This window comes from Centrocercus urophasianus, unplaced genomic scaffold (assembly GCF_019232065.1).
Source record: "Centrocercus urophasianus isolate 14NV4802_14NV808 unplaced genomic scaffold, USGS_Curo_1.0 seq_28, whole genome shotgun sequence".
In the NCBI taxonomy this organism is placed as follows: Eukaryota; Metazoa; Chordata; class Aves; order Galliformes; family Phasianidae; genus Centrocercus; species Centrocercus urophasianus.
The window spans coordinates 3,064,631-3,091,187 of NW_024884844.1; the positions used below are offsets into that span (position 1 = coordinate 3,064,631).

General features: G+C 35.7%; 1 protein-coding gene across 3 annotated transcripts in view; it reads left to right on the forward strand.

Moving 5' to 3' along the window:
- The window catches only part of PTPN4 (protein tyrosine phosphatase non-receptor type 4), a 99,183-nt gene that overhangs the window by 33,463 nt on the left and 39,163 nt on the right, over positions 1–26,557 (forward strand). For all 3 annotated transcript variants that reach the window (XM_042827369.1, XM_042827370.1, XR_006170341.1), the window contains 10 exons: positions 643–797; positions 5,443–5,550; positions 7,918–7,960; positions 8,057–8,135; positions 11,300–11,344; positions 11,578–11,630; positions 14,190–14,310; positions 15,333–15,420; positions 16,754–16,842; positions 22,775–22,838. In XM_042827369.1, the coding sequence (XP_042683303.1) occupies positions 660–797; positions 5,443–5,550; positions 7,918–7,960; positions 8,057–8,135; positions 11,300–11,344; positions 11,578–11,630; positions 14,190–14,310; positions 15,333–15,420; positions 16,754–16,842; positions 22,775–22,838 (828 nt within the window). In that variant the 5' untranslated portion in view covers positions 643–659. Of the gene's footprint in view, positions 1–642; positions 798–5,442; positions 5,551–7,917; positions 7,961–8,056; positions 8,136–11,299; positions 11,345–11,577; positions 11,631–14,189; positions 14,311–15,332; positions 15,421–16,753; positions 16,843–22,774; positions 22,839–26,557 lie in introns of those variants that run through there.

Below are 26,557 nucleotides of genomic sequence, written 5' to 3' on the forward strand. Positions count from 1 at the left end.
AATCCAATCAGTTGGAAAAATAGAAAAGAAATGACACGTGGAAGATGCAGTAGTTTAACAAACCTTTATCTACTCATATTGTAAGGCTAATTTGGTTATCACTCTTGTCTGATACTTACACAGTGAATACGTAATCCTTGCAGAATAATGCAGCAATGTCTTCATGTGCATGCTCTGTTCTTTTTGAAGTCATTCTCTATACTTCTGATGTAAGATGTTTTTTTTGCTTTTTTGCACTGAAATTAATTTTTAATTACCTCTAACAGTGGGAGCTTAGTGTAGCCTTGATGCATGGCAATTAAAAAGCTTTTTGAAGTGAAAATGCTGTTCTGAATCATTTCGTAATAATAAAAAAGAAAAGAAACAAAATCACCAATCACAAGCAAAACAAAGAACTTAGGGAGGGAGTGGACAATGAACAGCAGCTGAAGGACTTAAAGAACTGAGTTTCTTAGAATAAAGTTGTGTTGTAATTTGTAAAACGTTTTTTCACTGTTAGATACCGTGAACTTAATATTCATTTTTTCTTTCGTACATAATGGAGATTTTAGCAATAGACTCACTGTGTTGACTTCCTTCAACATACTACATCCTTGACTTGCATTTTCTAACCTTTTAATTTTATTTTTGTTTTGCCTAAAGACCCTGTGTGGACAGTAATGACCGCACGTTTCCGATTGCCTGCTGGCAGAACCTACAATGTACGAGCATCTGAGCTGGCACGAGACAGGCAGCATACGGAGGTGGTCTGCAACATTCTTCTTCTGGATAACACTGTACAAGCTTTCAGAGTTAATGTAAGTAATCTGATGACAGCAGTGTCACTGAGCTTGCTTTCCTTTGCTTGATTTGTATAGGTAGAGTTTGACTTCCAAAATAGTATTAAGTATGGAATACAAGGGAAAGTTCTGTTCAGACAGACATGCTCGTACTTGTGCACACCGGATCACTGCAGACTTAGTCATTCTGGCATCCTTTGTAATACTAACATCTTAATTTCAAAATGAGATATGCAATGTATAGTTTATTTCTGGTAGTTTTCTTTATGGACTGAATGTTGTACAATGAAAATGAATTTAGCTTTACCACCCAGTTGAATGAGAAGCAAGGTTTGGTTTGGTTTGCTTTTTTGTATTTTGAGAACCAGTAACATATAATGGCAGATCCTATTTTCACTGTGTTGCTAAGCTAAATATGTTCAATCATGTGGATGGTTATATTTAGTTACTGTTACCATCTTATAGTACCTCTTTGCTTTTGCTTTCCTCAGATTTTGTTCTTGTTCTGTACCTCCTAATGCACTGAGGATGGCAGGGAGGAAAATAGGAAACTTGTTGAATGCTGAGGGCTGTTACTGGGAAAAGTGGATACTTTTCCAAATGAGCTTGGAATACATTATTCATCAGATTTTGTGATTGGTAAAAGAAATAAAAATGAATATGTTCATATTTTACGCATAGAAGTGCAACCATTTCCTTGAACTGCTTCATCCCTTTTCCCCTCCTTCCTCTGCAATATTTCATTGTTATTCTATACCTCTTAATTTCTCATCCTTGCTAATATAGTTTCCTGGTCTGTGCTACCTGCTAAAAAGCAGGATGGGATTGAAGACAAGCATCAAAGGTACATGGGAAATTGGAAATGTTGTGTTTCAAGTGCTTGTGTTTGCAAGATGGATATTGGAATGGAAGTTCTTGTGTTGCTTTTTTATTTTTTCCCATAAAAATTCAGTAATATAAGGAATAGTTGCACAACAGTTATGGGCACTGATGCTTGTTTTTGATGTAGGTATCCAAAATCTACATCAGCTCTGAAGAGAATGCTAACACCTGTGTAATTCTAGCTAGCAAGCTGCACCAATCTGGGACTGGTTGTCTAGAGAACAGCCAGTCCTGTGTAGTCAAGTATCTCTTCTGAGAATGTGTATAGTCCTTGAGATTCTAGTGTACTGTATTTTTTGGTTACGTGGATCACTGCTTATTGCTTAGTTAGACCAGCCTGGGAGTTTAGGGAATAGAAACTTCATATGAGGCTCTAACTTTTGGTTCCATGTCTTAGCCTCCATCTGTTTGGTTGCTGGTGATGTTGTTTAGCTGTTTGTTTGTTTCAGAAGTAAGGCCATAAGAATACCCTTAAGTTTTGTATCCCACTAACATAGATGGTACGTGGATGTTCAGGGTTTATAGCTGTGTTACTGAATTGCGGTTGGCACAGTGCTTGACAATAAATATTAATGGCGTTATTTTCAGAGTGGGGAGAACAAAGATAATATCAAATAAATTAGCATAGTATTTTTCTCCTGGGGTTTGCTACAGGTATGCTAATGGTTTTAAAGTTTAATTACCTGAAGTATGAAGAGCTGTATTAATAAAAATGTACTGAAATGATATTTCTCTTTCAACAGCAGAGTACTGATCACAGGCACTGTCTCTCGATAATGTGTGTGACATGTTCTAAGTTCAGATTTTAAGCAACCTTTTCCATTGATCTGCAAAATAGGCATTTTTTGCGTGCTCAACATTACAATGTGCAGAGCATAACAAATCAAAGTAATCCTTGTGGACTATGGTTAGCCTAAGGTTCTTTTGAGTTGAAGTTAGCCTGCATGTATGGCTGAGGAGTAGAAATTTTCTCTACAAAATGCTCTGCCTACTAAATGAAGAACTCCTACTTCCACCACAGAAAGCATACTGCCTAAAAGGCATAGCTGCGTGAAGTGAGAATGGCTGTAGTTAGTAACCTGATGACAATGATTTGCATAGATCTCCTTCTTCAGGATCTTATTACTTTTAATTTATTTTGATTCGTTGTTCAAATACCTCAAGTTGTAGCTTTTCCACGCAGGCTGACTTTGCAGTATTCCCTGAAAATTAGTACAAATTGATCGCACCAAACTTGGGGGAAAACTAAGGCAAGATGGATGGTGTGAAAAGTGTGTTATACTTCTTAAACTGTATTTAGTGATGTCTAGTATTGAGTTGTTCTGAAAGGCCAGTATTTGTGAGACATTTTGCCTTTCATAATTTCTAACAGGTATGCATGAAATCCTAATATTTTGGCTCAGCAAAAATGTTGGTGTTTTATATCCAGCTGCTCAGTAATTATTTTTGGCTAACTGTTCATCATTCAGTTGTGGAAATAACATTATAGTGAACTGTGTTGTGTTAAATGCTGGATATCACTCATTGTTTTTATATTTTTCCATTATTCTGTGTTTTAAGAACTATTAATGTTTACCCCTAAGAATAAAGCACGTTTCTTTGTTAAACCCCCTGCATAAATTTGTATTTTTCATTAAAAAACGGAAAAAATAGACAGTTATTTTCCTACTATCTATAGCAGCTGTTCACTTGTTGAGATACTGTTGCAAATATTTTGTACCTTTCACAACAAACAGGATTGTGACCTTCCCCTGCTCTGGCAAGCTGCAAACATCAATGTATAAATATCGAAGACAGGTTGAACTGAGGTCTGGTTTTACTAGATGCTTATCTTTGTTTTGTACTCAGAGTAAAACATTGTCATCAAAACAAATTCTTCATGTTGAAACTTGTCTCTTCTTAGCAAATTTTCTGCTTTATTTCAGGAGAAATGACTTTCACTCTTCATTCTGCCTTTTAGGGGCACCTCCATTCATAGTTTGGCTTCTTTGCTGCCATGAAATGACATTTGTGTACCCGCTAATTCAAAGTGACCAGCAGGTTCTAGTCTTTCAGTATTTTTTAATTAAGAAACAATTGGGGTTAGATAGTTTAGAAACAAGGTAAATTCTCACATTTGGATTTTTTTTTTTTTTTAGAACAGAATGGATAGCTGTGTGTTCCTTAGAGAAGTAAATGCAAGTCTGCAGACTCCAAACGTCTCCTCTTTTCTGTTAGTGACATAACTTCTTAGTTTGAGTCTGATTGAAATCTAAATAGGGAAAGATGCCAAGAAGTAATTACTACTGCTATGTAATTTTAAAATTAGTTTAATTTGTTGAAAAAATTGTACTGATTACTGTTTTCAAAGTGTTTCGGAAACTCTTAATTCAGTAAAGATGTAACTGTTTTGGGGATTGTACATAGAAATTGTCTTGTGCACTTGCATTGTCGTGTATTTGTTATGCTGACATCTGTGGGTTTTTTCTTGTTTTCATTTATTGCAGATGGAATTTTTTTTGTTAGCGAACTTTTTAACACCATTGATAGTATTGATTGTTTTGTTAAACATTAAGAAATCTTTATCTTTTTTCTTTTTTCTTTTTTTTTTTTTTCTGGTAAGTGTAGCACTTAAATCACTTCTACTTAGCTAGATAAATGGATCTGAGATACATGGCTTGTGTAACTTAAATATCCAGCGCTACAGCTGTGTTTGCCCTGCTGGCATCATTTCAGGCATAATTTGTTGATAACCATTTTCTCTCTCTCTTTTTCTCTCCTTTTTAAATTATTCAAAAATAAATAGTCTGCCTTCTTGGAATTTTTATCTCCCAAATAAATGGCTTAGGCTGATTATTCAGCTTCGGTGTATTTTCAACAGAATGAAAAAAAAATGGCTTTGATAGGATGTTCTTTGATGTGAACAAATGTCTGAATTTGACCTGTAGATTTTTCTCATTTGTGGATATTAAAGCCTTCTGACCTTTTTATTAGACAGTTTAGATATAAATGCTGTGAAAGTAAACTATTTTAGCTCTTGTCAGGAGCAGGGTTATTTGGTAGTAGGACAGTAATCTTTTCTGTTATTTTTCAAAATACCTTATTGCCTACAGTAAACAAGGCAAGATGCCTCTGATATCTATTCTAGTATCAGTAATACTTGTTTGGCACCTACAGTACTGTTGGAAGTTTGCTTGGTGCTGGAAAGGTAGAAAACCTGGGTGGAAAGTCTATCAGTCAGAATCAGCTTATTTGAATTAGTTAATGTAGAGTAACATTGTCTGCTTCGTCTGTCTGTGCCATTAAACTGTGGAAGCAAGCACTTTCAGTATGTTGGCTCATTTAGATTCAGGAATAGGTTTAAGTAAATAAGTAAAAATAAAAATAAGTAAAAATAACTTGTGCAGGCCTGAAAAACCTTACTTCAAAATTAGGTGTGCCTAACAAGGCTATGAAGTCCTTCGTCAAATCCCAGCCTCTCTTCTCTTTTTCTCTCCAGTAATCCTTTTTAAGTATCAAATTCGGTTACGAGCGGCTTTCGGAAATAACCATGTAGCTAGCTGAGAAATTAGAAGTTTTCATCATTAGAAAATGAACAGGAAGGAAGATAATTTCTTACATGTGTTTCAGAAAGAGAGATGGTGTTCTTCTTAAAAGAATACTGCTAGGATACACATCGTGATGCTTAAAATGTGGCTTTGTAGAGCACATCTGAAAGAACATGTTAGTACTCTACTAGAGTAAGGTTTGTGTGTCCAATGACTTTTCCATTAAACACCCATACATGTCGTCTTATTTGCAGAAACACAATCAGGGACAAGTTCTGTTGGATATAGTCTTCAAACATCTCGATTTGACAGAGAGGGATTACTTTGGTTTACAGCTGGCGGATGAACCCACTGATAACCCTGTAAGTCAAATTTATTTTATAAATCATAACATTAATTTAATATGTGGGAGTCGTGCTTTATTCTTTACAAGATACTTAATTGTAAAATTTTAATTTGTTCCTTTTGGTAGGTCAGATTTTCTACAGGAGCACTATTGATTTTTGATATAATGGATTTGGTGCATGATGTGATGCACTGAAAAGTACTGCATCTTGTGGGATTTTTTTGTGTGATACCCCACACAACTGCTCACTACGCACTGACTGATACCCAGGCAGGCCCAGAGCAGCACCCCCATCCAACTTCCCTCAGTTTTATGGTTTCTGCATGCTGTCATATTGTATGGAATAACCCTTTGGCTGGTTTAGGTCAGCCAGTTCTTCCCCCCACCCCCTAGCTCCTTGTGCAACTCTAACCCACCCAGGACAGGACAGTACAAGAAGTTGAAACATGCTTGGCTCTGTGCAGCACTGCTCAGCAACAAATAAAAGCACCATTGTGTTATCAACATTTTTTTTCCTAAAGCTGAAACATAGCATCGTACCAGACACTAGGAAGGAAAAATCAACTCTCTCCAGCTGAAACCAGGACAGTAATGCATCAATTTTCATATGTGTTTATTTGATGCATTTGAGAATGGTATTTTCACTGATAATTTGGTAGATGAGAGACATGGTAATAGAATAGTATTTTTACAAGAAGGTGGAGCAGGATTAAGAAACTGAATTAGGGAGATATATTGATAGAGGAAAAAGAGTGAATTAAGCAGAAAAATAGCAGTATGTGTCATAAAGACAATGGAGGCAGGGTCAAATCAGCTGGCATAAAGAATAAATCAGATGACGTGAATTAATTAAATAGCCGTTGTGAAAACTATCTGACTTGATTAGTAATCAACATTCAAACAACATATTAAAATAGACAAACGTTAAAACTGAAAGAATAGATGATGCCTAGATAGTGAGAAATTGAGAGCTTAATGAATATTCAAGCTTTTATTACCACAATTAGTGCATTTGGTGGTGCCTCTTGAGTATGTCATCTTTCTGCAGGGCTGGATAAAGTAACACTACTCTACCTCAACCAGGAGTTATGGTCATTGGTACTGCAAAAGGAAATGTGTTTTTGTTTTTCTTAAGCTGGTTTATTTTAGTCTGTGACCTGAGGGGAAAAAAATAAATTCACCTTTGCATTCATGTGAACTGCTGTTCGTACTCCCTTGAGCAGCACTTCGGTAAGAGTTGTTAGCTGTTCTTAAACAAGTAGAAGTCCAAAGTTTACTATTTAAGTGTATCTGCAAGAATGACAATTTGGAATGAAGTTTGAATTGGAGATAAAGGACTCCAGAAATGATGGACTGTAGAGGAGCATCACTGTGCTCCTCTACGTGGGTCATTGCAGAGGCAGAATTATTTACAATGTTGTGCATCCTCTCCAATTGTCGTTTGAGTTTGGTTGGTATCACCAAAAACTAAATGCTGCAAGTTGCAAGTGGAGAGTAAAATCATGAGGTTGTGCTCATTAAATAATTCCTTAAAGGAATATTGCTTGTTTTGTTGCATCTAGTTGCTAGATTGAATGATCATCATTAGTTGGAATAAGAAATAAGTTTTTTCTAAAGTTCAGGCCTATTAAAAAGAGGGAGCGTTTTGGTTGTCCTGTTTTCTTTTCTAGCCTGGGTATTTTGTAGGTGTTTAGATCATGATTCCATTTTCCATGATACCATTTACTGCATGATAAGGGCTGTCAGTTCACCACTATGACAGATAAATGAAGGGGACTCTTGAAAAATAAGCATTTGCTGCAAGTGTTCTATAGTCCGTAATTCAGTAAACTGAGTCTCTGATTTACAGGATGGTAATGAAGGACATAGCAGAGGTGATTCTCTGGCAGTTGGAAGAGAATCTGAGAGTCAGATCTGGGATCACTTGATGGATTGCAGTTAGGAGAACCTGAACTGGTTTAAGCAAATTAACTTCATATAAGGATAAATGAGCCTCACAGCTTTTTCCTGTCTCCGTTAGCTAACCTTAGATGATCAGTTTAAAGTATTGCTAAAATAGTTAAACACTTGGAGATTGAGATGTGGCCTCTGTTGGGCACAAGTGGTGGTCATACTCTGGTACCCTGTTGCGGTAGTGACAGGCAGACACCAGGACAGTAGAGTTAAAATCAGGCAAAAAGAAGCAACTGCTCATGTTGGTATTTCGGAGTCTTGTTACAGCCTGTGGTATGCCAGCAGGATATTTTTGCTTAAAAAGCAAACAAGCAAACAAAAAAACTAATAAATAAATAAAAAATTAAAAGGCAACAGTTTCTTGTTGCATAAGACTGTAACATATAATTTTTGATTTATCTGATTCTTGTATTATAATTTATCTTTCCAGAGGTGGTTGGATCCAAACAAACCTATCAGGAAACAATTAAAAAGTGAGTATGTATATGCATTTGGTCAATTCATGCATTATTGTTATTCTGCTTTATCAAGGTACACTGATTAATTAGAAACACTTCTCTTGACCATAGGAGGATCTCCTCACAGTTTGAACTTGAGAGTTAAGTTTTTTGTAAGTGACCCAAACAAGCTCCAAGAAGAATATACAAGGTAAGTCTAGTTAATTTATCAGTAGAAGATTTTTATAGAAGGCTTATGTGTTAAGGAGAAACAGGCTTTTTTTTTTTTTTAAGGTATAACATGTAAATTTTTTGGAATAATTTTTGTGTAGTGTATGTAGGCGTCCAATTTTTACCTGAGAAGTGCAGGCAAAAAATATGCATTCCATATAACAAAAACCCTTCATGAAAAAATATACGAATATATGTGCAAAGTGAAATAACTACATAAAGAAAATACTACTAAGTAGAAACAGAAAAACAGCAGAAAAGAAAAAGGAAGATATTTAGTCATTGTTCATCAGTGAATATAAACTTATTTCTATGCACTCCTGTGTGATCTGAAAAAAAAGAATCCTGAGCTTTCTGCATTTTTAAATGATCTGTTTTTCCAGTTTTCTTCCTGCCACTGGTAAAATTCATCTCTGTATGATTGCAGTCCTTGAAACACTGTAAGCTTATTTTGCTAGCAATGTGTTGAAGCTTGTTGAAGAAAATGCTCAATGTGGACCAAGTCAGGAGGTCATTGAGTTGTGATTAGCTCTTGAAGAAATGCCTGCGATTTTTTTTCTATTCCTCCTAAATAGCATGATTGGACAGATTGTAATTTTTGGATGTCAGCCATCCTGAAAACAGGTCAACCCCATAAAAACAGATCGAAGTTATTAAAGATAGCTTTAGAAATTCTGAGCAGCAAAACTAAATATCTGAGTCCATATTTGTTTATAACTTCTGATTTGTCAAATTTTGGACAAAAATGTACAAACAGTCACAATTTACTAAAACAAATCCCAGAAATCCTCCATCAGTCTTTATTTTATGGAAATATTTACTGAGGATTTGGTGTTAGAATAACAAAACGGCGTGATGTTTGAATTAAAGGACAGTGTAAGATACTCCTAAGGAGATGGAAACAACAGTGAATGTGGATGTATATGAAGAAAAAAGCCAACTGTTTACTTGAATATTGTGCTGTAAATACAGCACTATAAATACAGCAGCCGTTTAGAGCCAAGCAATGTATGATTGCTGTATCTAGGTCAACTCTGCCTTTTTTTCTAATAAGGGTAATTGCCCTTGAGAAAACTCATTTGTGTTTGGAATTATTGTAAAGAGAATGTTGTTATCTGCGGGGTTTCTGTAGTGAAGTTAGGACGCCTTGTCACTACTGTGTGGTCCTTTCACATAATCAGCATTTCCCCTCTTAGAGCAAAGCCAACCTACAGAAACAAAGCAAACAAACAAAGCTGATATTTTTCACTGTTCCCATTCAAGATGAGACTTTTTTAAGACCCTCAGCTTTTATAAATTTCATGAAGACACGGGGGTGAGTCAATATGTGTGTCAGTGTGAATCAGCTGGGAAGGTTTGATACAAGCTTGTGTCTTTAAATTAGACCTCTGAGAATTCATAAGAGGGGGAGGCAGCTTATGAATGCCCTGGGTCGAGAAAAGGTCAGTGGGAGCTCAGCTAGTGCTGGAGGGACAAAGCTCATTGCAGAAGGGGGTGTTTATTAACACTGACTCCAGTTAACAATAATTCTATCTTACCTTTTCCCTATATGTGAAGTAGAAGAAAACGTTGTAAATGCAATACAATCTTCACAGTGTTGGTTTTCAGATACACGTTAATAAAGCTTCTATTGATTTTCCATTTCACTTAATAATACGCAAGGCTTTTGTGTTGGAGCTGCAGTGGTTAGCTAACAAGTAATTAACTTCTCTGTTTACCAGAAACAGTGGACCAAAAATGAACTCTGCTTAGTGTACCTTAATGATTAAGTCTCCTGAGTATTATGGAGTGTTTCTATTACAACATTTCACGAAAGTAAGAAATAAAAACAAGAAGCAAAGGTGCATCTGCACATGCAGAATTTTGTTCCCCATGTTCTTACAGCAGTAGATGTTGGCAGTAGGAAACTGATTTACATTTCTGTAATTTTGTCTGTTTATAATGAATGAGCACGACTGGCTACAGTTTCAAAGCAGAACTGCAAGAGGAAAAGTAACTGATTTCTTCGATAATAAAGCTGGGTGTTCCAAAATCGAATTGATTTATAAGAAGGAATTATGTTAATGATTTCCACTTATTTTATTTATTTATTTATCTTAATTAAAGGCATCAGAGCCTAAAATTTTTAAGACTGCTTTACTGCCATGTTACTGAGGAAGGTTTTAGTGGAAATTTAAGCTTGTGCTAACATCTTGCCATCTCAGTGTTACCCAGTTCAGTCTGTTTCAGCTGTGTTTTGTAGCAGGTGTAGTTTGCCTCTTGTTATAAATATTTATACTGTGGAATTCTCCGAAAGCTTTGAGTGAAGTATGAGGGAACTGAATTGAACTGAATGAACGGAAGATTAATTCTGAAGTTAACAAAGCATTTGGGTCTTGCTGGGGAATCGTTAGACAGAAATCTGTTTGATCTTTCAGGTTTGTTTGGATATATATATATTTAATTTACAGTGTTTCTGCTGCCACTGGTTGAAAAACAGTTCTTGATTTAAAGTGTTAGTCTATTTCTTTGGCCGTTTTCATCTTCTTCCTTGCTTTGAAAGAGTGGGCATGTGAAGAGTAGAACTAAAACAAGCTTTCTCACATCATAACTTAAAGAAAAGTTCAGAACAGAAGTTCAAGGGAAGTCAGACTGTCAAAAGGCTTTTATCGTAGTAGATCCACAACTGCTAATTTAGAATGGAATGCCAAAAAAGTTGTAAAACGGAGAGTACTTATTTTAGTTCAAATGAAAACAAAGTAATGTCAAATGCTCAGTGAGAATAAACTAATTCTTTCTGTATACCTGGAGTACAACTCATCATGCTACCTGCACGCATAGAAACCATCTTCCCCTTTTGGCTTGCATATTGAGTAGTTGTGTTCTTATTCACTGAACTGAACATAAATACTGGAAAACAAAATATATAGGAAATGAATTTTACAGCATACAGGTGAAATACGGTTTATAATTTTGTTGGAGTGAATATTGTTCAATTTATGAAGTTATTATTTCACGAATCACTGTTTGGTTTCTTTGCCATATGAGTTTAAGAAACAGCACGTCAAATGTAAGTTTTAAGCTTTGCACTAACTGGAGATGCATTAAATTGATGAAAAATAATTAAGTGTTTTTTAATAATATCTTTTTTTTTTTTAAATTAAGGTACCAGTATTTTTTACAGATTAAACAGGACATTCTTACTGGAAGGTAAGACATTTTTGTTCCATTAAACATTATATGCAACTTGAGAAAAAGGTGTTGTCTTGATCATGAAGAATTATGCTTGCAAAAATGAAAGTATTTTAATAATATGCAAAAATAAACATTAATAATAATTCTGTCCAACTTGTGCATGAGTACATTAGGAAACAGTAGGCTTTTCAAAATCATTTCATATAAAATATGTAATTCTACTTGTTTTTCATCTAAAAATAAAACAGATTGCCCTGTCCATATAATACTGCTGCTCTTCTGGCTTCCTATGCTGTTCAATGTAAGTACTGCTAGTATTCATATTCATGTAAGTACTGCTATGTTTGAAAATGCAGCTGTATCTAGTTTTGCTTCTACAGAATCTAGTTCACATTTGTATAATACTATGTATGAGATGTTTGTGGACATGAAGTGCCTGTAATCATTGTTCAAACCTGGTGGTTGTTGGTTTTTTTTTTTTTTTTTCTCCCGGCACACTTTGTTAAATTAGGTATAGAAAAAATACTGGCAAATGTATTTTCCTTCTTTAAACCCCTACAGTTTGAAAAATAAAATAAGAGCCCCTTGTTTTTGTCTGCATTCCAAAGTGTGATTACATGTTATTTTTTCACAAAGTGAAAAGGCTAACACTAAGGCAGTTTTTAGACACATGCACGTTTTTAACATACAGTACAGTAGGCATCCAGATGGGTGTGAAATAGTAAGTTCTAGTCATACGTTGCCAAGCAGTTCCATACCAGTGTTGCCAATTTTATGCCCTTCAGTGTATAATGTTTCTTCCATTCTCCTCATTTTTCTTTTGTGAAACCTGAACTCTTCAATGGAGCAAGTCTTAGAAGTTCAGTACAGAAGTTTTGCAAATAGTGATTGTCAGAAAAAAAGGGAAAAGCAAACAAATTTGTATAAAGCATCAAACTTCAGGTGCTGAACGTATTTAGCGTAAGAGCTGTCAAAAACAAAAGTTGAATTCATGGCTTTGGGTTTTGTCTTGGAAAAGATTAGGTGTTCGATAGTGAAGCAGACAATATGTAAAGTTTTGTAACAGTTAAGCTTGTAAGAATGCAGTATTTTCATTTTTAAAACAACGTAGTGGGCATGCATTGAGCATTGCTGTTAGACTTGTTATGTGAGATGTTACTGTCCTTAAGTTCTTCACCCTGCAGATCTGTCTAACGATTTTCTTCGTGTGCTCATTACTAATTACCTTTGGATTCAGGTCTTGAAATTCTTCATGAATAAGTAGGTCGCTCCAAAAGTAGTGCTTCCTATTTATTTCTATGGAAAGCGCAACTGGTAGAGCACAGTAATGTTATTTGAAAGAGCAATTTCTCATCTGCAGAACAATATTTTTCAATACGGTCACTGCAATTAGCTATGCATTTTCATAAGTGATGCAAGAGCCTGCATGCTGCACTCATCAAAATCTACACCTATGGAGGTGACCCATTGTTGCTGTCGTCACTGCTGAAACACACCTCCTGCTGCCTCTCTTTGCTCACACCCGCTGTTTCCATGGGCATTCAAGAGGTGATGAATGTCAGTGGGTGACATTTTTTTTGTGTGAAGAAATTCAGTTCTACCTCTTTGCTTCATTTGCACTTCCATGTCAGTGCCATTTTGTCAGGCTGCCCCTCTGCTGCCACCTGGCACACAGCAACAGCATGTAATGGAATACTGACAGGAAGGTTCAACCTCTAACTGCCGTACCACCAACATCCACCTCTGATGTCATGGGCCAACGTAATAAAATAGGAGGCATTCTTTTGGAGCCACCCTCGTAAATAGCAACCCCAGAACTCAGAGACAGCCCTGTATTTATAGTCTGTTTAAGCAAGAATTGCACTCTGTTATAAAACCTGGTTGCATTTTCCAGGCTTTAACTAACCTTAAATAAGATCTGTCTCTTGTGCTGCAAGTGCCCCAGATGCCTTTTCTGCCTTCACTTCCCTTGCTTTCCCTCTCATTCCCTGTGTACCTTCATCCACCCTACAGTCGTTTCTTCCATGCCCTATAGAAGCGTCCACAGACCTTCCCAGAACCCCGCACCACGCTACCTTGCTATGAACTTTCCAATTCTCACACGTTATGTTACTTAGTACTGTAAATCTCTTAGATGCATTGCAGATATTTAAAGCTGCATTGTTTTGGGGTTACAGCTGAAAAGCCTCAATGCTTGTATTCTTAGCAAATTCTTTGGTTATTTTTTGTTTTATTTATTCTGACACGTTATGTTAGTTCTGATTTTTTTTTTTAAATGATTTTGAGGAAGTATCGGAAGCTATGAAAATGCACTTTTTAGTAGTTTCATGTAAGCAGTGTAGGTGTATGTATGCATACTTCTGCATGCATGCAGTTGTGGACAAAAAACAGTTTTCTAATGCTTATGAATGTATCTTGGTGCAGAATGAACTGGTTGTTTTTTGCAGGTCTTGCAAAGTAAAGAAATAACAGTTGTAGTGCTTAAATATTGAAATTGTACGTAAGTAAGCAAGGGTTTTTAAAAAAAAAAAAAAAGAGGGAGAACAAGCTGGAGTACCTTGATGCATATTATTTAGTGCTATTTGTTAGGAGGGCATTTATGAATTAATTCATGTATTAGAACTTAAACAGTTAATACACTTCCTTCATAAACACCCACTCAAAGCTCACAGTAAGTGATTTCCACAGTACTTGCTGAGAATGTGGTGGTTTATTCAAAAGGGAAAAGGGGAATTCAAATGTCACTACTTCTGTTTGCTGTAGATCATGATGTATGGTATCAGACTCATGTGAATTTGAATGTGTTGCACAGTGCCAACTAATCACTGATAAACAATAACCTCTCTTCTTAATATTTTAGCTGAGCTGGGAGACTACAACCATTCAGAAAACCTGCCAGGCTACCTCTCAGACTATTCTTTCATCCCTGGCCAGCCTCAAGACTTTGAAAAAGAGATAGCAAAGCTGCATCAGCAGCACATGTAAGGATTTACAGTGAAAAACATTGACTGACTTTGTCAAATCCTGATTGCTGGTGCAGTCCTATTGTATAAAAACTGAGTATTTTGTCTTAAAGTTTTCTGTTGAGAAATGATGTATGTGTAAATGTGTTTTTTCGGTTTGTTTTTTTTTTTTTTTTTTTTGTAGAATATCTGTAAGTACAATTGATGTTAGAATGAGAGGAAATGTTGGTGAATTAATGAACTTGATAAAGGTGTGCTGAAAATAGTGCTTGTGTTTGTTAGGTACTGTGTGAACTTAAGAGGATATTAGTTAATTTGCTTCATTCATTCCTTGACAACACATAAAGGCCTTGTTTTCATGGTGCTTTTACCAGAAGACAAGAGTCACTTCAGATGTAACAAAGTCCTTTTCTTTGATATCTGGTCTTTCCTGTTTGCAGTTATTTGGTCTCTCATTAAAGAGGAAAAGGTGATGAAGCAATGGAAGCTTGTTTTTTTTTTTTTTTTTTTTTTTTTTTTAATGTGTAATATTAAGTAAATGCTATTCATTGATAGCTCCTTGATATTTTAGAACTTCAATACTGCGTTGTTAGAGTAAGATTTAACAAAACATAGGCTGAATTTGTGATGACATTTGTACACTTCAGTCAGTGTCTTAAGAAATCCACTTAAGTAGGGTAAATAAAATTAGAGTGAGTTGGTAATTTAAACTTTGAGGGTCTTGGAGAGAGATTGCTATTATGAATAGAAAATTCAGTATTTCAAAAGTAATTTCCAGTTTTCACAGCTTCAAAGCCATTTAAATGTTGCAATACATTAGAAATAGGAAAAAAAAAGTGCATTTGCAAGCAGTTGTTTGTTTCAAGACTGTGTAAGCACAATATAAAATTTTTGAATGAGGGCGTTTATGTGAGAAAGGAAATTGAGATTTCAGGGGGAGGGAAGGAGGAAAGGTCAAGGCAGATTTTCTCCTTGAGCTCAGTAAAGAGACTATTGAGGAGCTGCATCTGAATGTTTCTTATACAGCTTCTTTCTTTCAGAGGGTTGTCTCCTGCAGAAGCAGAGTTCAATTATCTCAATACAGCACGTACCTTAGAACTCTATGGAGTTGAATTGCACTATGCAAGGGTAAGTTTGGATGAACTAATATTTTAATGTGAAAGTGGATTCTTCTGATATTTGTGGGAAACTAAATTTTTTTGTTGTTATTGTGAGCCTTTCTAGTCACTTTTTTCAGGAGAAAAGGTAGAAAGTAATAAGTTTATCTTAAGCTGCCTAAATGCAATTTAGCAGTATCAAAGGTCACTATTTTACTCAATCATCTTAAAGGTCTTTTCCAACATAAACGATTTGATTATTCTATTTGCTTGCTTTAGCTTCTGCTTAGTTTATGTGTGCTAGTCGGGTTCAGCCTTATTGGCCTGAATGTCAGTTTGGCTGACTACTGCTGAAAAAGAAAATTGTCAATGTTGAATGAATTTTTGGTACTTAAGGATCTGTTTTCTTTTAAACGTATTTTATTTGGTTCAGATTAGAACTATTGTGTAAGGTGAACGCACGATGGTTTGATGAAATATGTAGTGTATGGTGAATATAGTGTGAAAATAAATACACAACCTTCCACTGTAAATTCAGATATAGGTTAAAATCATGAATGCTATAGATTTTGAAAACAGAGTTTCTAAATGAAAAGTTCTGATCATGAAGAGTTATTAAGCATGTATGGAAATCTAGCATTTTACTTCTCCCTGGTAAGTAAAGTGAAATACTTTTATCTAATAAAGCAGGTAGCTTGAGGTCTTGACTCAACTTGTCATTACAGTGCTACCATTTCTTCAAAGATTGACTGTACTTATTTTTAGCAAGACATTTCTGTTTCTAATATTTCTGTTCTACTCCCTAATGTTAAAGAAATGTGCAACAGAATTTTAGAAGTACCCTGCTTCACTACTATGTCTAATCTCCTATTTTTACTCAAGAATCGAGAGGTCTGTAGCAGATGTTTGATAAGAGTGCATAAATATTTCAGGAAAACATAAATATTTCAGGAAATATGCTTACAGTATTATTTGTTTTAGAATCTCTCCTCTCTGTGTTCTGAGATTGCAATTTCCTTTCAGGTAGGAATTTAAGTCGCTGGTTGCTTTTAGTGTAGCATACGCTGAGGCAGTGTTGTTATTCATAATAAACTGCTAGAATATTCTGTTTGCTTGAATATCATGGAAGATCTAATTAGTTAGCTACCATAGAATTTAATTTTCTAAATGATTCAGAGCAAACATGTAGTCCTCTCCGAAACAGGGGAAGAAAAAGTGAATTCCTGTTTCTCTTGCTAAAACATGTTTCCTTTCATGTAAATTGAGTTCTAATTTACTATTGTTTGTGTGTTAGGAGGAAGATTGGTGAGCTTCCAAGATATTTATATTGTTTTTTACTTCATTGTCTCTTTTCTTTTTTGAAGGATCAGAGTAACAATGAAATAATGATTGGAGTGATGTCAGGTGGAATACTGATCTTTAAGAACAGAGTACGAATTAACACCTTTCCATGGTAAGGACAGCTGCTAAGGCTAATCATTTTGTTTAGTATTTCAGAACATATTTTCTACTATTACTAGTATTATATGCTTTAAAAAAAAAAAAAGGCTAAACTTTTAGTATGTGAAGTTGAAATGATTTACCTTGTACCAGGTAATGGATAGTTTTATGAAGGGTTTTTGTCCTGTTCTGGATGCTGTGCTGTTAAGTGATTGTGGTGTAAAATACAATTAATTTTAATATAATTTTTCTTCAGGAACCTGTAAGCATACTTTGTGTAATTAACGGTTTAGCAAAGGCTAGCATTCTGGAAATACTGATTTTATTCTAGCTCAGTCTTTATAGGGACCACTAAACTTAAAAATATTAAATACAAAAATAATTGCTGTCATCTTTTTTTGTAATTTAATTGTACTTTGTGTTAAATTTAGGCATAGCACTGGAGGATAAGTGAGGTGTAGTATTCAGTGATATTGTCATCTCTTCATCTGTAGATAGCTGTTTTCATGATGAAGATAAAAAAAAAAGTGCATTTATTGAAGAAAAGGTTGTCATTAATTTCTCCTCTTAACTAAAATAGATTGTAAAGCTGTTCTGTTAAGTAATCATGGAAATGCCCTTGATAATCTTATTGTTCTGGTAATCATCAGATTTTCTTTAATTGGGATTATCTTTTTACCTATTCATGTCAGAAGGGGAAAAGTCTAAGAGAAATCCTGTTTTGTTGCATCATTCTGATGCTGTACACAACTATGTCACCTTCACCAAAGCTTTTTTGTGCTACTGTGAAGTAGTTTTCTTTGGTTTCCTTTGTATTCTTCAAATCCACTCCTTCAGTCATTCTTACTACATACTTTGTGTATACTATAATGAAGTTCTGAGTGGGCAAAGTCATCCATCTAAAATTATTGTAACAGACATTAAGTTACCAGGCACAAAAAGCTTTTCACATTAGAAAAATGCTGACTTTGACATTTTTGTTGGCTGCTGATTTGTGTGCTTGGGCAATACAGTATTGAAATTCTCTGAAGTTCATCTTCATATAAATGGATTAAATTCATTACCTCAACTGAAACTGGAAGAACCACTTTTCTGAGCTCCAACAGATACAGGTAGCTGAAGTTCTTGGGGTTTTGTTGTTTTTTGTTAGTTATAAGGTGAAATCAACTGTGTGTAATCAGTGACCTGTTTTTGCTTCAGTATGGTCTCTTTCACTTGGTGAGATTCAAGATGTTAATGACATCTTTCCTTCAACCCACTGAATTTGAGACATTTTAGTTCACGTTGCAAAGCTTAATCCCTAGTTTTGTTGTAGGATGTTATGTAATTTGTGGTTTACCATGTTGAGAAGTATGAATGATCAAATTGGAGCAGATTTTCGCAGAGAAAAGAAATGTAGAAAGCTATGACAAAAACCTTATCTACACCCAGATGAAATTGAACACACAAACATATTACCTGGAAGCATTTAAAGAAAAGCAAGCCTGAGGCAAACACAGAACATCTAAATTTTCAGTCTTCATGGTTAGTCTGGTAAATGAAAACTTGATCTTGCAATTGCAAGTCTGAAACTACTGCAATATTCAGGCCTACCTTTCTAACAGCTACTCACTCTAAGAAAGAAACCCTTCATCTCCAAGAGTTTTGAAACATTAGAACCACTTCTGGATTAGAGCTGGTTAATAAATATAGTTCTGTAATAATCAGGATGGTTTTAATTCAGGCTGCTTTTACTACTGTTTTTTTTTTTTGTTTGTTTGTTTTTTCTGTTTGTTTGTTCATTGTTTTTTTGGTATTGTTTTGGTGTTTTTTTTCTTTTTCTTTTTTTTCTTGGAGAAAACAGTAATAATAGAAATACGTTGTATAAAGCAGCGGTAAATTGCTGGGTACGTACAATGTAAGTCATAATTAAGCTGCAAGTCCCTACTGGAAGTTAGAGGTTTCTGTGAATTCTGTTTCATATCATTTGCGTGCCAGGGATGCTGATCTAAATTCTTACTGTGGTTTGTATGTGTGTATAATTACCTAAACAGTTCTTCTTTGTATTCAACCGTATCAGCTGACATCAGGGTTATTAATTTCTTCCTGTGAAGACTGTAGTACCACAATAATTGGTCTTTACAAAATAACTTAAAACAACAACAGCAAACGAAGAACCCCACCCCCTCTCTGTGCACACACACAGTTTCCTCCAACCATAGCCTTTCTTTGGCTAAGAGTAAAGCAGTAGACCTCTATCGTTCTTCTTTTCTACAGCTGTTCCAGTGACATCAGATCTGACACTGTTTTTCTGCTTGCTCCTGCGTAACTGGACCTGTGTAAGATGTCTTTTCAGTGCTTAGCAATTATATGGCTACAAGTGAATGTTTAGATATCCCATTTGCAGTACTCCTGTGCTGATGTTGAGACATGTGACAGGATAGACCTGCATGCATGTGGGGAGAAGTAGATGTAGAAATAGATTCACCTGTAATCAAGTAGAATGTCCTTTACCACTTACCTTAATTGGGTTGAAATTTTTGTCAAAATTACGTAATGCAGTCTTTGTTATCAGAGATCATAGGGAGAGGAGGGAAGAGGACGAAGACTAGGCAGGCTCAAGGCAAAATGCAGAGTGTATCTTTTATGTAGTGCATCCTAATTACTTTTCCTGTATTAGATGTAGTATCTGTTTTCCACAGGCTGCACTACCTGTCACAGAGACCTGGGAATCAGTGGGATCTGATCCTTTGATTCTTGAAGACCAAGGGACAAAAGCATAGAGTACCTGAGCACGTCATTTGTCACTGGATCATCTTCTCAAGAGCGGAGATGCACTTTCCTTTGCCTTTCCTTTGCCTTTCTTTTACTGTTGATGTTCCCTGGAAAGCTTTGCCTTTCACAGGGTTACCAGTTGAGCTATGGTAGTAGTACTAGTGGTAGCTAGGTAGTATTTCTGTATTCCTTCTTGGTAGTTTGATCCTGCTTCTACCTCCTGCATATTTCCCATTTGTTGGAGCTCAGTCAGAAGTTCCGGGTTTGTCCAAGCTGGTCTCCTTCCATGCTGGCCTGCTTTATGTAGCACATTAAGATTATTCTGAATTGGGATTGTCCTTGAAGGTTGACCACCACTCCTCAGTTGCCAGGCCCTGCAAAGTTTATCCAAAGGATTTTGTGTACCAGAGTTCTGAGCAGACTGAAGTTTCTTCTCCCTGGGTTGTCGAGTTTGCGAGTCTGCCGCTTTCTCTCCTCAGTTTCCTCAGGATCATTAAATCTACCATCTCACAACTGCTGGAGCCAAATGTGCCCTTTACTACTAAATCTGTACAATCTTTCCATGTTTGTGAGTGGTGCTACCAAGAGCATCTTTCCTAACTGGTCAGCACAAAACCTGTGTAATTGAAATCTTGGTCAAGTCTGCTGGATTGCTCACGTTCTGCATTGTCATCCTCTCAGCAAAGTTTGGAAGTGGCAAAGTCATCAGTGAGCACCACAGCTTTCCACATGTTTGAGTACAGGTTTCACATTAGGTTAGGACTTGTAAATATCTCTTTGTTTACAAAGATTCATTATATGGTGTAGAATGTCTGAGATGATTGGAGTCTGGAAAATCATACCAGGAAAATATTACAGATGCCTGTTCTTAACCTTTACGTTGGGTATGCATCATTGGCAACAGAAAATGGAGGCTTAGATAGATGCATCTTTTGCTTTAGCCAAGTTTGGATTTTCTTAATGCCTAGCAGGTTATTAGCAGTGCATATGGACTCTTACTGCTGTATTTTTTCAGAAATAGATGAAGTTCGGATGGCTCCTATGGCTTGAGTTAGACCTTACTGGCTAATAGAACAGTTTTGAGTCTTTTCCTGTTGAGTGGTTTCAGGCTTAATTGACCCCTGACTTTGCTCTGCCTAAATTATGGGGTAGGATTAAAAAAAGTGTGTCTAACTTTCATCTTGATTCTCCATCAGTCATCAAAGGAAGTCATTTCTTTAACAGAAGGGGAATAGAGTTAAAGCTAGTAAAATGGTTTTATAAATTGAGTAATTTGGATTTTTTTTTTTTGAAGACTTTCTGTTAGCATGTTAAACAAATCTGGTATTTTGTAGAGCATGTGCAGGTATTATTAGAAAAGACGTGCATTTAAATGATCTTTTAATAGTAGTGTACCTCAAAATTTTAGAAAACGGATTGTGATAGACTTCTGGTTCAGTTAGACTACTTAAATGGCAGTTAACTTTTTTTCTGTTTCCACAAATGGATTACTATAAGCAGTAGTGAATATCCCATTAGTACATCTTGGACTTCTCCCTAAATATTCTTACACAATTGTTTGTTATAGGAGATGCTAAGATAACTGCTGTGTTGCCAATGAAGTAGATATGTAAAGATCCACAAAATTATCTACTTTGTGGATCTAATTCTTGATCAGCTTTTCAACAGCAGCAAATCAGTAACCTAACAAAGCCACAACTAGTTCTCTTCCTAATTACAAAACCAGGAAAGAAAAAAGATTTATGTAAGCATTATTTAACAACTGATATTCATAGACTCTCCCCACCACTTCATTATTGTTGGGAGAATTTCTCGTCACAAATCAAGGATATCCAGGTTTGGTTCCTGCTGCAAATACTGCTCCAGAGAAAATGTCTCCATTTGATTTGGTTAAGAAGATAATTTGTATTGGATATAAATATATGGTTGTGTGTGTGTGTATATCCATCCATCCAAGAGAAGTGTTTGTTAATACTTTTGCTCTTTATCTTTCCAAGTGTTAGAGGGTTTTGTTTTTTTTTTTTCAACAAGGTGATTAATATGCAAGCAGTAATTTCAGTCATTTCTGAGGTTCCTGTATATTCTTAATGAGTCAGTTAATCTCAAAAACTGTGGTATTATCTTTGCTGTCACAATTTGTCTTGCCTTGGTAGCTTTAGTAAGCCAATACAGTAACTTGAAATAGTGGGACCGTAAGAGATGACAGTTCAGATTAGTGACAGAGTTCTCTGTAAACAGGCAGTCTAAGAGATTAGTTGTAACCCCTGAGGAGTTTGCTTTATAATTTACCAAAAGTTAACTCTTATTGAGATTTCCTTTGAGCTTCATTAAAATCGGTAGTGAAATCATGTTTGTGTGAGATAACACTTGAATTTGGCATTCTGTATTTTTTTTTAGTATCACATAGATTTTCCTTCTTGTGTTCATGGAGTTTGCAGTGGTTTTTCACGTTACAGTTACTTTTGTGATAGAAATATCACTTGTCTTTTTCCTATTTAGCACAACTATCATTTAACTGAACATCTCAAATTGTCTGGAATTACTGTAGTGTCTTGTATGCCTTATAGATAACCTGCAAGATAAAGCTATCTGTAGGCTGTTTTTTTCCCGTGATGTGATGTTTTAAATGACTTTTCCTGCTTGAAATGTGGAGGGTTTTTCACATTATTTCTCCCTTTTTTTTTTTTTTTTTTTAAATACTTTATTTATAAATATCAATGTTATGTGTAAGTGTTAATCTCCACACTTATTGGCTCAGATTTTGCTATTTGAAAACTTCTGGTAATACCTAGAGTTGAGTAAGAGCATAGTGAATGTCTTTTGGGAATTGTGTGGAGGTGAAAGTGTTTCTTAGATAGTCCAGGGGATAATGAAAGCAGTCTCAAAAGAGAAGGCTTCAGATTAGGATGAATTCAGAATACGAAAGGTCCTTGAATTTGGATCTGAGAATATAGGTAATTTAGCAGCAGCCCTAACTTAGGATAGAAACAAATGAATTTCATTGGTCATATATACGTAGTTTATGATTACAGATTTTAAATTATACAATCTGTTTTATATAATCTCTATATTATTTTTTATCTATATAAATGAAATCCATGCTCTAAAAAGTGTATTTTCATAGAAATATTTAAGTTATGAACAATGGTTATACTAAGTGTTTAAATGGTCTGGTTTTATTTTTCATTTAGGTTGAAGATTGTAAAAATTTCTTTTAAATGCAAACAGTTTTTTGTTCAACTTAGAAAAGAATTGGTGAGTACTATTTTAAATTTGATCTAAAAAATGAGTAACGAGACTTCTCTGTACTAGATGTCTGCATCATACTTTAATATCACATTGATTCTTGTCTTAAGTCCAGTTTCATCAATTTTCTGTTTATTTCAGTTGCCAAACAGTCGTTGCAATGTTTAATAAGACTTATTTCATTTGATCTACCTTATACAAAAAAGACTTTTAGTTTTATGTATGTATGCAGGAAATAAAAATGGCTTATATAATGTAAATATTGAAGGTTGAAAGTAAATCAATATTAAATTTAAATTTCAGAAGAAACCAAGTTAAAATGAAAAGTAATACTTAATGCTGATTCACTTGCATATGTGCTCTGATTAAAATACGCTGGTAGGTATTATTCAGATCTAGTAATACAAAGTGGCTTTTACTTAAACAGAAGAGATAAGAGTGCCTTTGCGGTTTTGAAGTACCAAGGGTAGTTGGTTTATGCATACTTCTGCATTTCTTGGAAGAAAACTGAGGCTTTACATGAAAAATAAATATACTTTTTCTCTTGTGATATTTGTTTCCTACTCTGTGAAGCACCATAGGACTAGTGAGCAGTTAATTCAGCAAGAAATTGATTGTTTCATGCCTCCAAGAGATAGGAATCTAAACCCCTACAGACTTGGAAAAGAATTAATTAAAATACGGGTATGTGATTAACTCATTAGATTAGTTAAAAGGTTTTGTGCAGTCCTTATTTACAGCTGAAAGGATTTAAAGACCTAAGTATAGAGTTACTAACCAGAGGAAAAAAAAAAAAAAAAAGATATATTTTAGACAGAAATACATTCTAAATATTATAGAACTACTCCAGATTCAGAGACAAATATGTAGGAGGGAACTCCTGTTACGTCAGAACAGGCCAGTGGTTTGTGACCAGCAACAGCAATTTGAGCTGCTCATCTTAACAGCAGGAGGCCCAGGAGTTTGAAGTTCTCACAGATGGAACTGCCTGACTAAATACAGATCTGCTGTGTTAGCTGATGGGAGGAGGTTGACGTTTCTGCTTAGAGCAGCATGAGTACGCTGTCAGTTTAGAAAGGGGAGGTTAAAACTGAACAAGGATTTTGGAGAAATTGTGTGGGAAGAAATGGACTTTGGCTATTATGTGAAATGAACAAATTTACCTATGATACAGGCAGAAAAATGGTAATAAGTATTGTATTTTCTGTTATTTTTTAATACCCCACATATTACTTGGACCAGGGTGGAATTGATATATGAACTAATATTATGTCTCCTCTGAGATGACTTATCTAAGGCAACAAATTAAGAAGACTCATTCTGTTTTTCTTTAAGCTCTTATGTATCAGATGAAAACTGACAGCAAGAACTTCATTTTCATTTATTTCAAGTCATGAATACCTTAAGATCAAAGCAGAAATTTGGCTTCCAAAGAAGGCATACTTTAACTTTTTAATCAAATCTAATATTAAAATTGTTATTTCCAAAGTTATTTTCCCTGGGCAGACTCTTTGGAAGAGATTCATCTCGCCTACATTCGGTGTCAGTTAAGTTTTATGATATTTTCTGTTTCATGATGGTTAATGAACCAATTGCTATTTAATCAGCTACTCACTGGACTTCCTCTGTGTAACCAAGACACTTGCGAAGACTGATACTTTTTGCATAAATTGGAAGTGTGTTTTAGAATAAGTTCTCTGGTATGTGCTTGCTTTTAGTTTCCTTCTTTAACAATAGCAGGAACCTAAATGGCTTCTTTTCAGTAGTAGAAGCCAGGTGAAATGATTTTGTTTGCACATTCCGTATGTGAAATGTCTCTAGTCTAGTTCTTTGAGTGTATATTGAAAAGCATAGTTACATAATATGGTAGTGAAAATGTATTCATGCTATGTTGATGTGTTTCGAAGTGTAAATACATAAGGAATTTTACAGCTGAATGCCCATATTTTTTTCTAATGGAAAGCTGAGATACTCTAGGATATTAAAGTGGTGAACTTGGGAGAGAAATTTTGCAGTATTTCTTCCAGACTCTCTCATGTGCACTTTTTAAGTGGTCCAAAACAGATATTTTTCAAATACTGCTAATGAATATTGAGAGCTTTTAATTGCAGTTGTCCTTAAAAATGCAAGTGCCTTATCTTTCAATCTCCTATTAAATTAATTCTTTATCTTGGCATTGCTTAGAGGCATCAATATAAGTAAAAGAATTATTTGACTGCTTTTTAGTAGATTATATCTGTCTTGTAAATTAATCATTTAAGGGAAGCCAGATGAAGCAGTTTTATGTCAAAGTGATTTTCCACCGGTAGCATAATATATTCTTGAATGAAAGTTAGTTGTATAGTCTGTCAATTATATAACTTGAGTTGATTTTCTTTTCACTCTTTATTTAGTTTGAGGGGTGAGGAGAAAGAATAATGTACAGTTTCTTCGTACAGCATCGGAAGTCCTCTGAGCTGTAACTTCAGTTGCTGTATTCTTCACTGGATTTTGCATTCTCATGTTTTTGCTTATTTAGGCTGTTCCATATTCTGCTTCCCTTGCTCATTTTGAAGCTCTTCCAGAATTAATCAGTATATATTCATTTGTCTATATGCTTCCCTAAGCATTGTGGATTATGGTTGGTTGCAGCCTTAACTGCTGTTATGTCACAGAATCATAGGGGTTGGAAAGGACCTCTGGAGATCATCTAGTCTAACTCCTGCTAAAACAGGTTCCCTAAAGTAGGTTACACAGGAAAAGCATCTAGGCAGGTTTTGAATATATCCAGAAGTGACTCCACAACCTCTCTGAGCATCCTGTTCCTGTGTTCTGTCACCGTCAAAGTAAAGAAATTTTTCCTTGTATTCATACGGAACTTCCTGTGTTCAGTTTGTGCCCATTGCCTCTTGTTATGTTGCTGGGTACCACTGAGAAGAGCCTGGCACCATCTACTTGATTTGAGATACTTGTAAGCATTGATAAGACCCCATCTCAGGGTTCTCTTCTCCAGGCTGAACAGTCCCAAGTGTCCCAGCTTGTCTTCATAAGGGAGATGCCCCAGGCTTCTAACCATCTTTGTAGTACTCTGCTGGACTCTCTAGAAGTCCCTGGTCTTTCTTGACCTGAGAAGCCCACGTTTGGCCTCACCCATGCTCATTTTAATGTACTCCAGGATACCATTGGCTTTCTTGGCCTTAGGAAGGCTGGCTCATGGCCAACATGTTGTCCACCAGGATTCTTAAGTCTTTCTCTGCAAAGCTCCTTTCCAGCGTGTCACTGCCTAAGCTGTGCTGATGCATGAAGTTGTTCCTCCTGAGGTGTAGGATTGTCCTTGCCCTTGATGAACCTTATCAGGTTCCTCGTCACCCAGCCTGCAGCATCAGATTCCCAATCATAGAATCATAGAATGGCCTGGATTGAAAAGGACCACAATGATCACTTAGTTTCAACTGCTCTGTTATGTGCAGGGTCCCCAACCACCACACTAGGCAGCCCAGAGCCGCATCCAGCCTGGTCTTGAATACCTCCAGGGATGGGCAGCCTGTTCCAGTGCTTCACCACCCTCTGTGTGAAAAGCTCCCTCCCAATATCTAGCCTAAACCTCCCCTGTCTCAGTTTAAAACCATTCCTCCTTGTCCTATCACTGTCCACCCAATCTCTAGCATACTTCAGTAGCCTTGATTCCAGACAGCCAAAGTGTTCAGCACATTCATCTGTTCTTTTAGAGCCCAGATATCCAATGATGA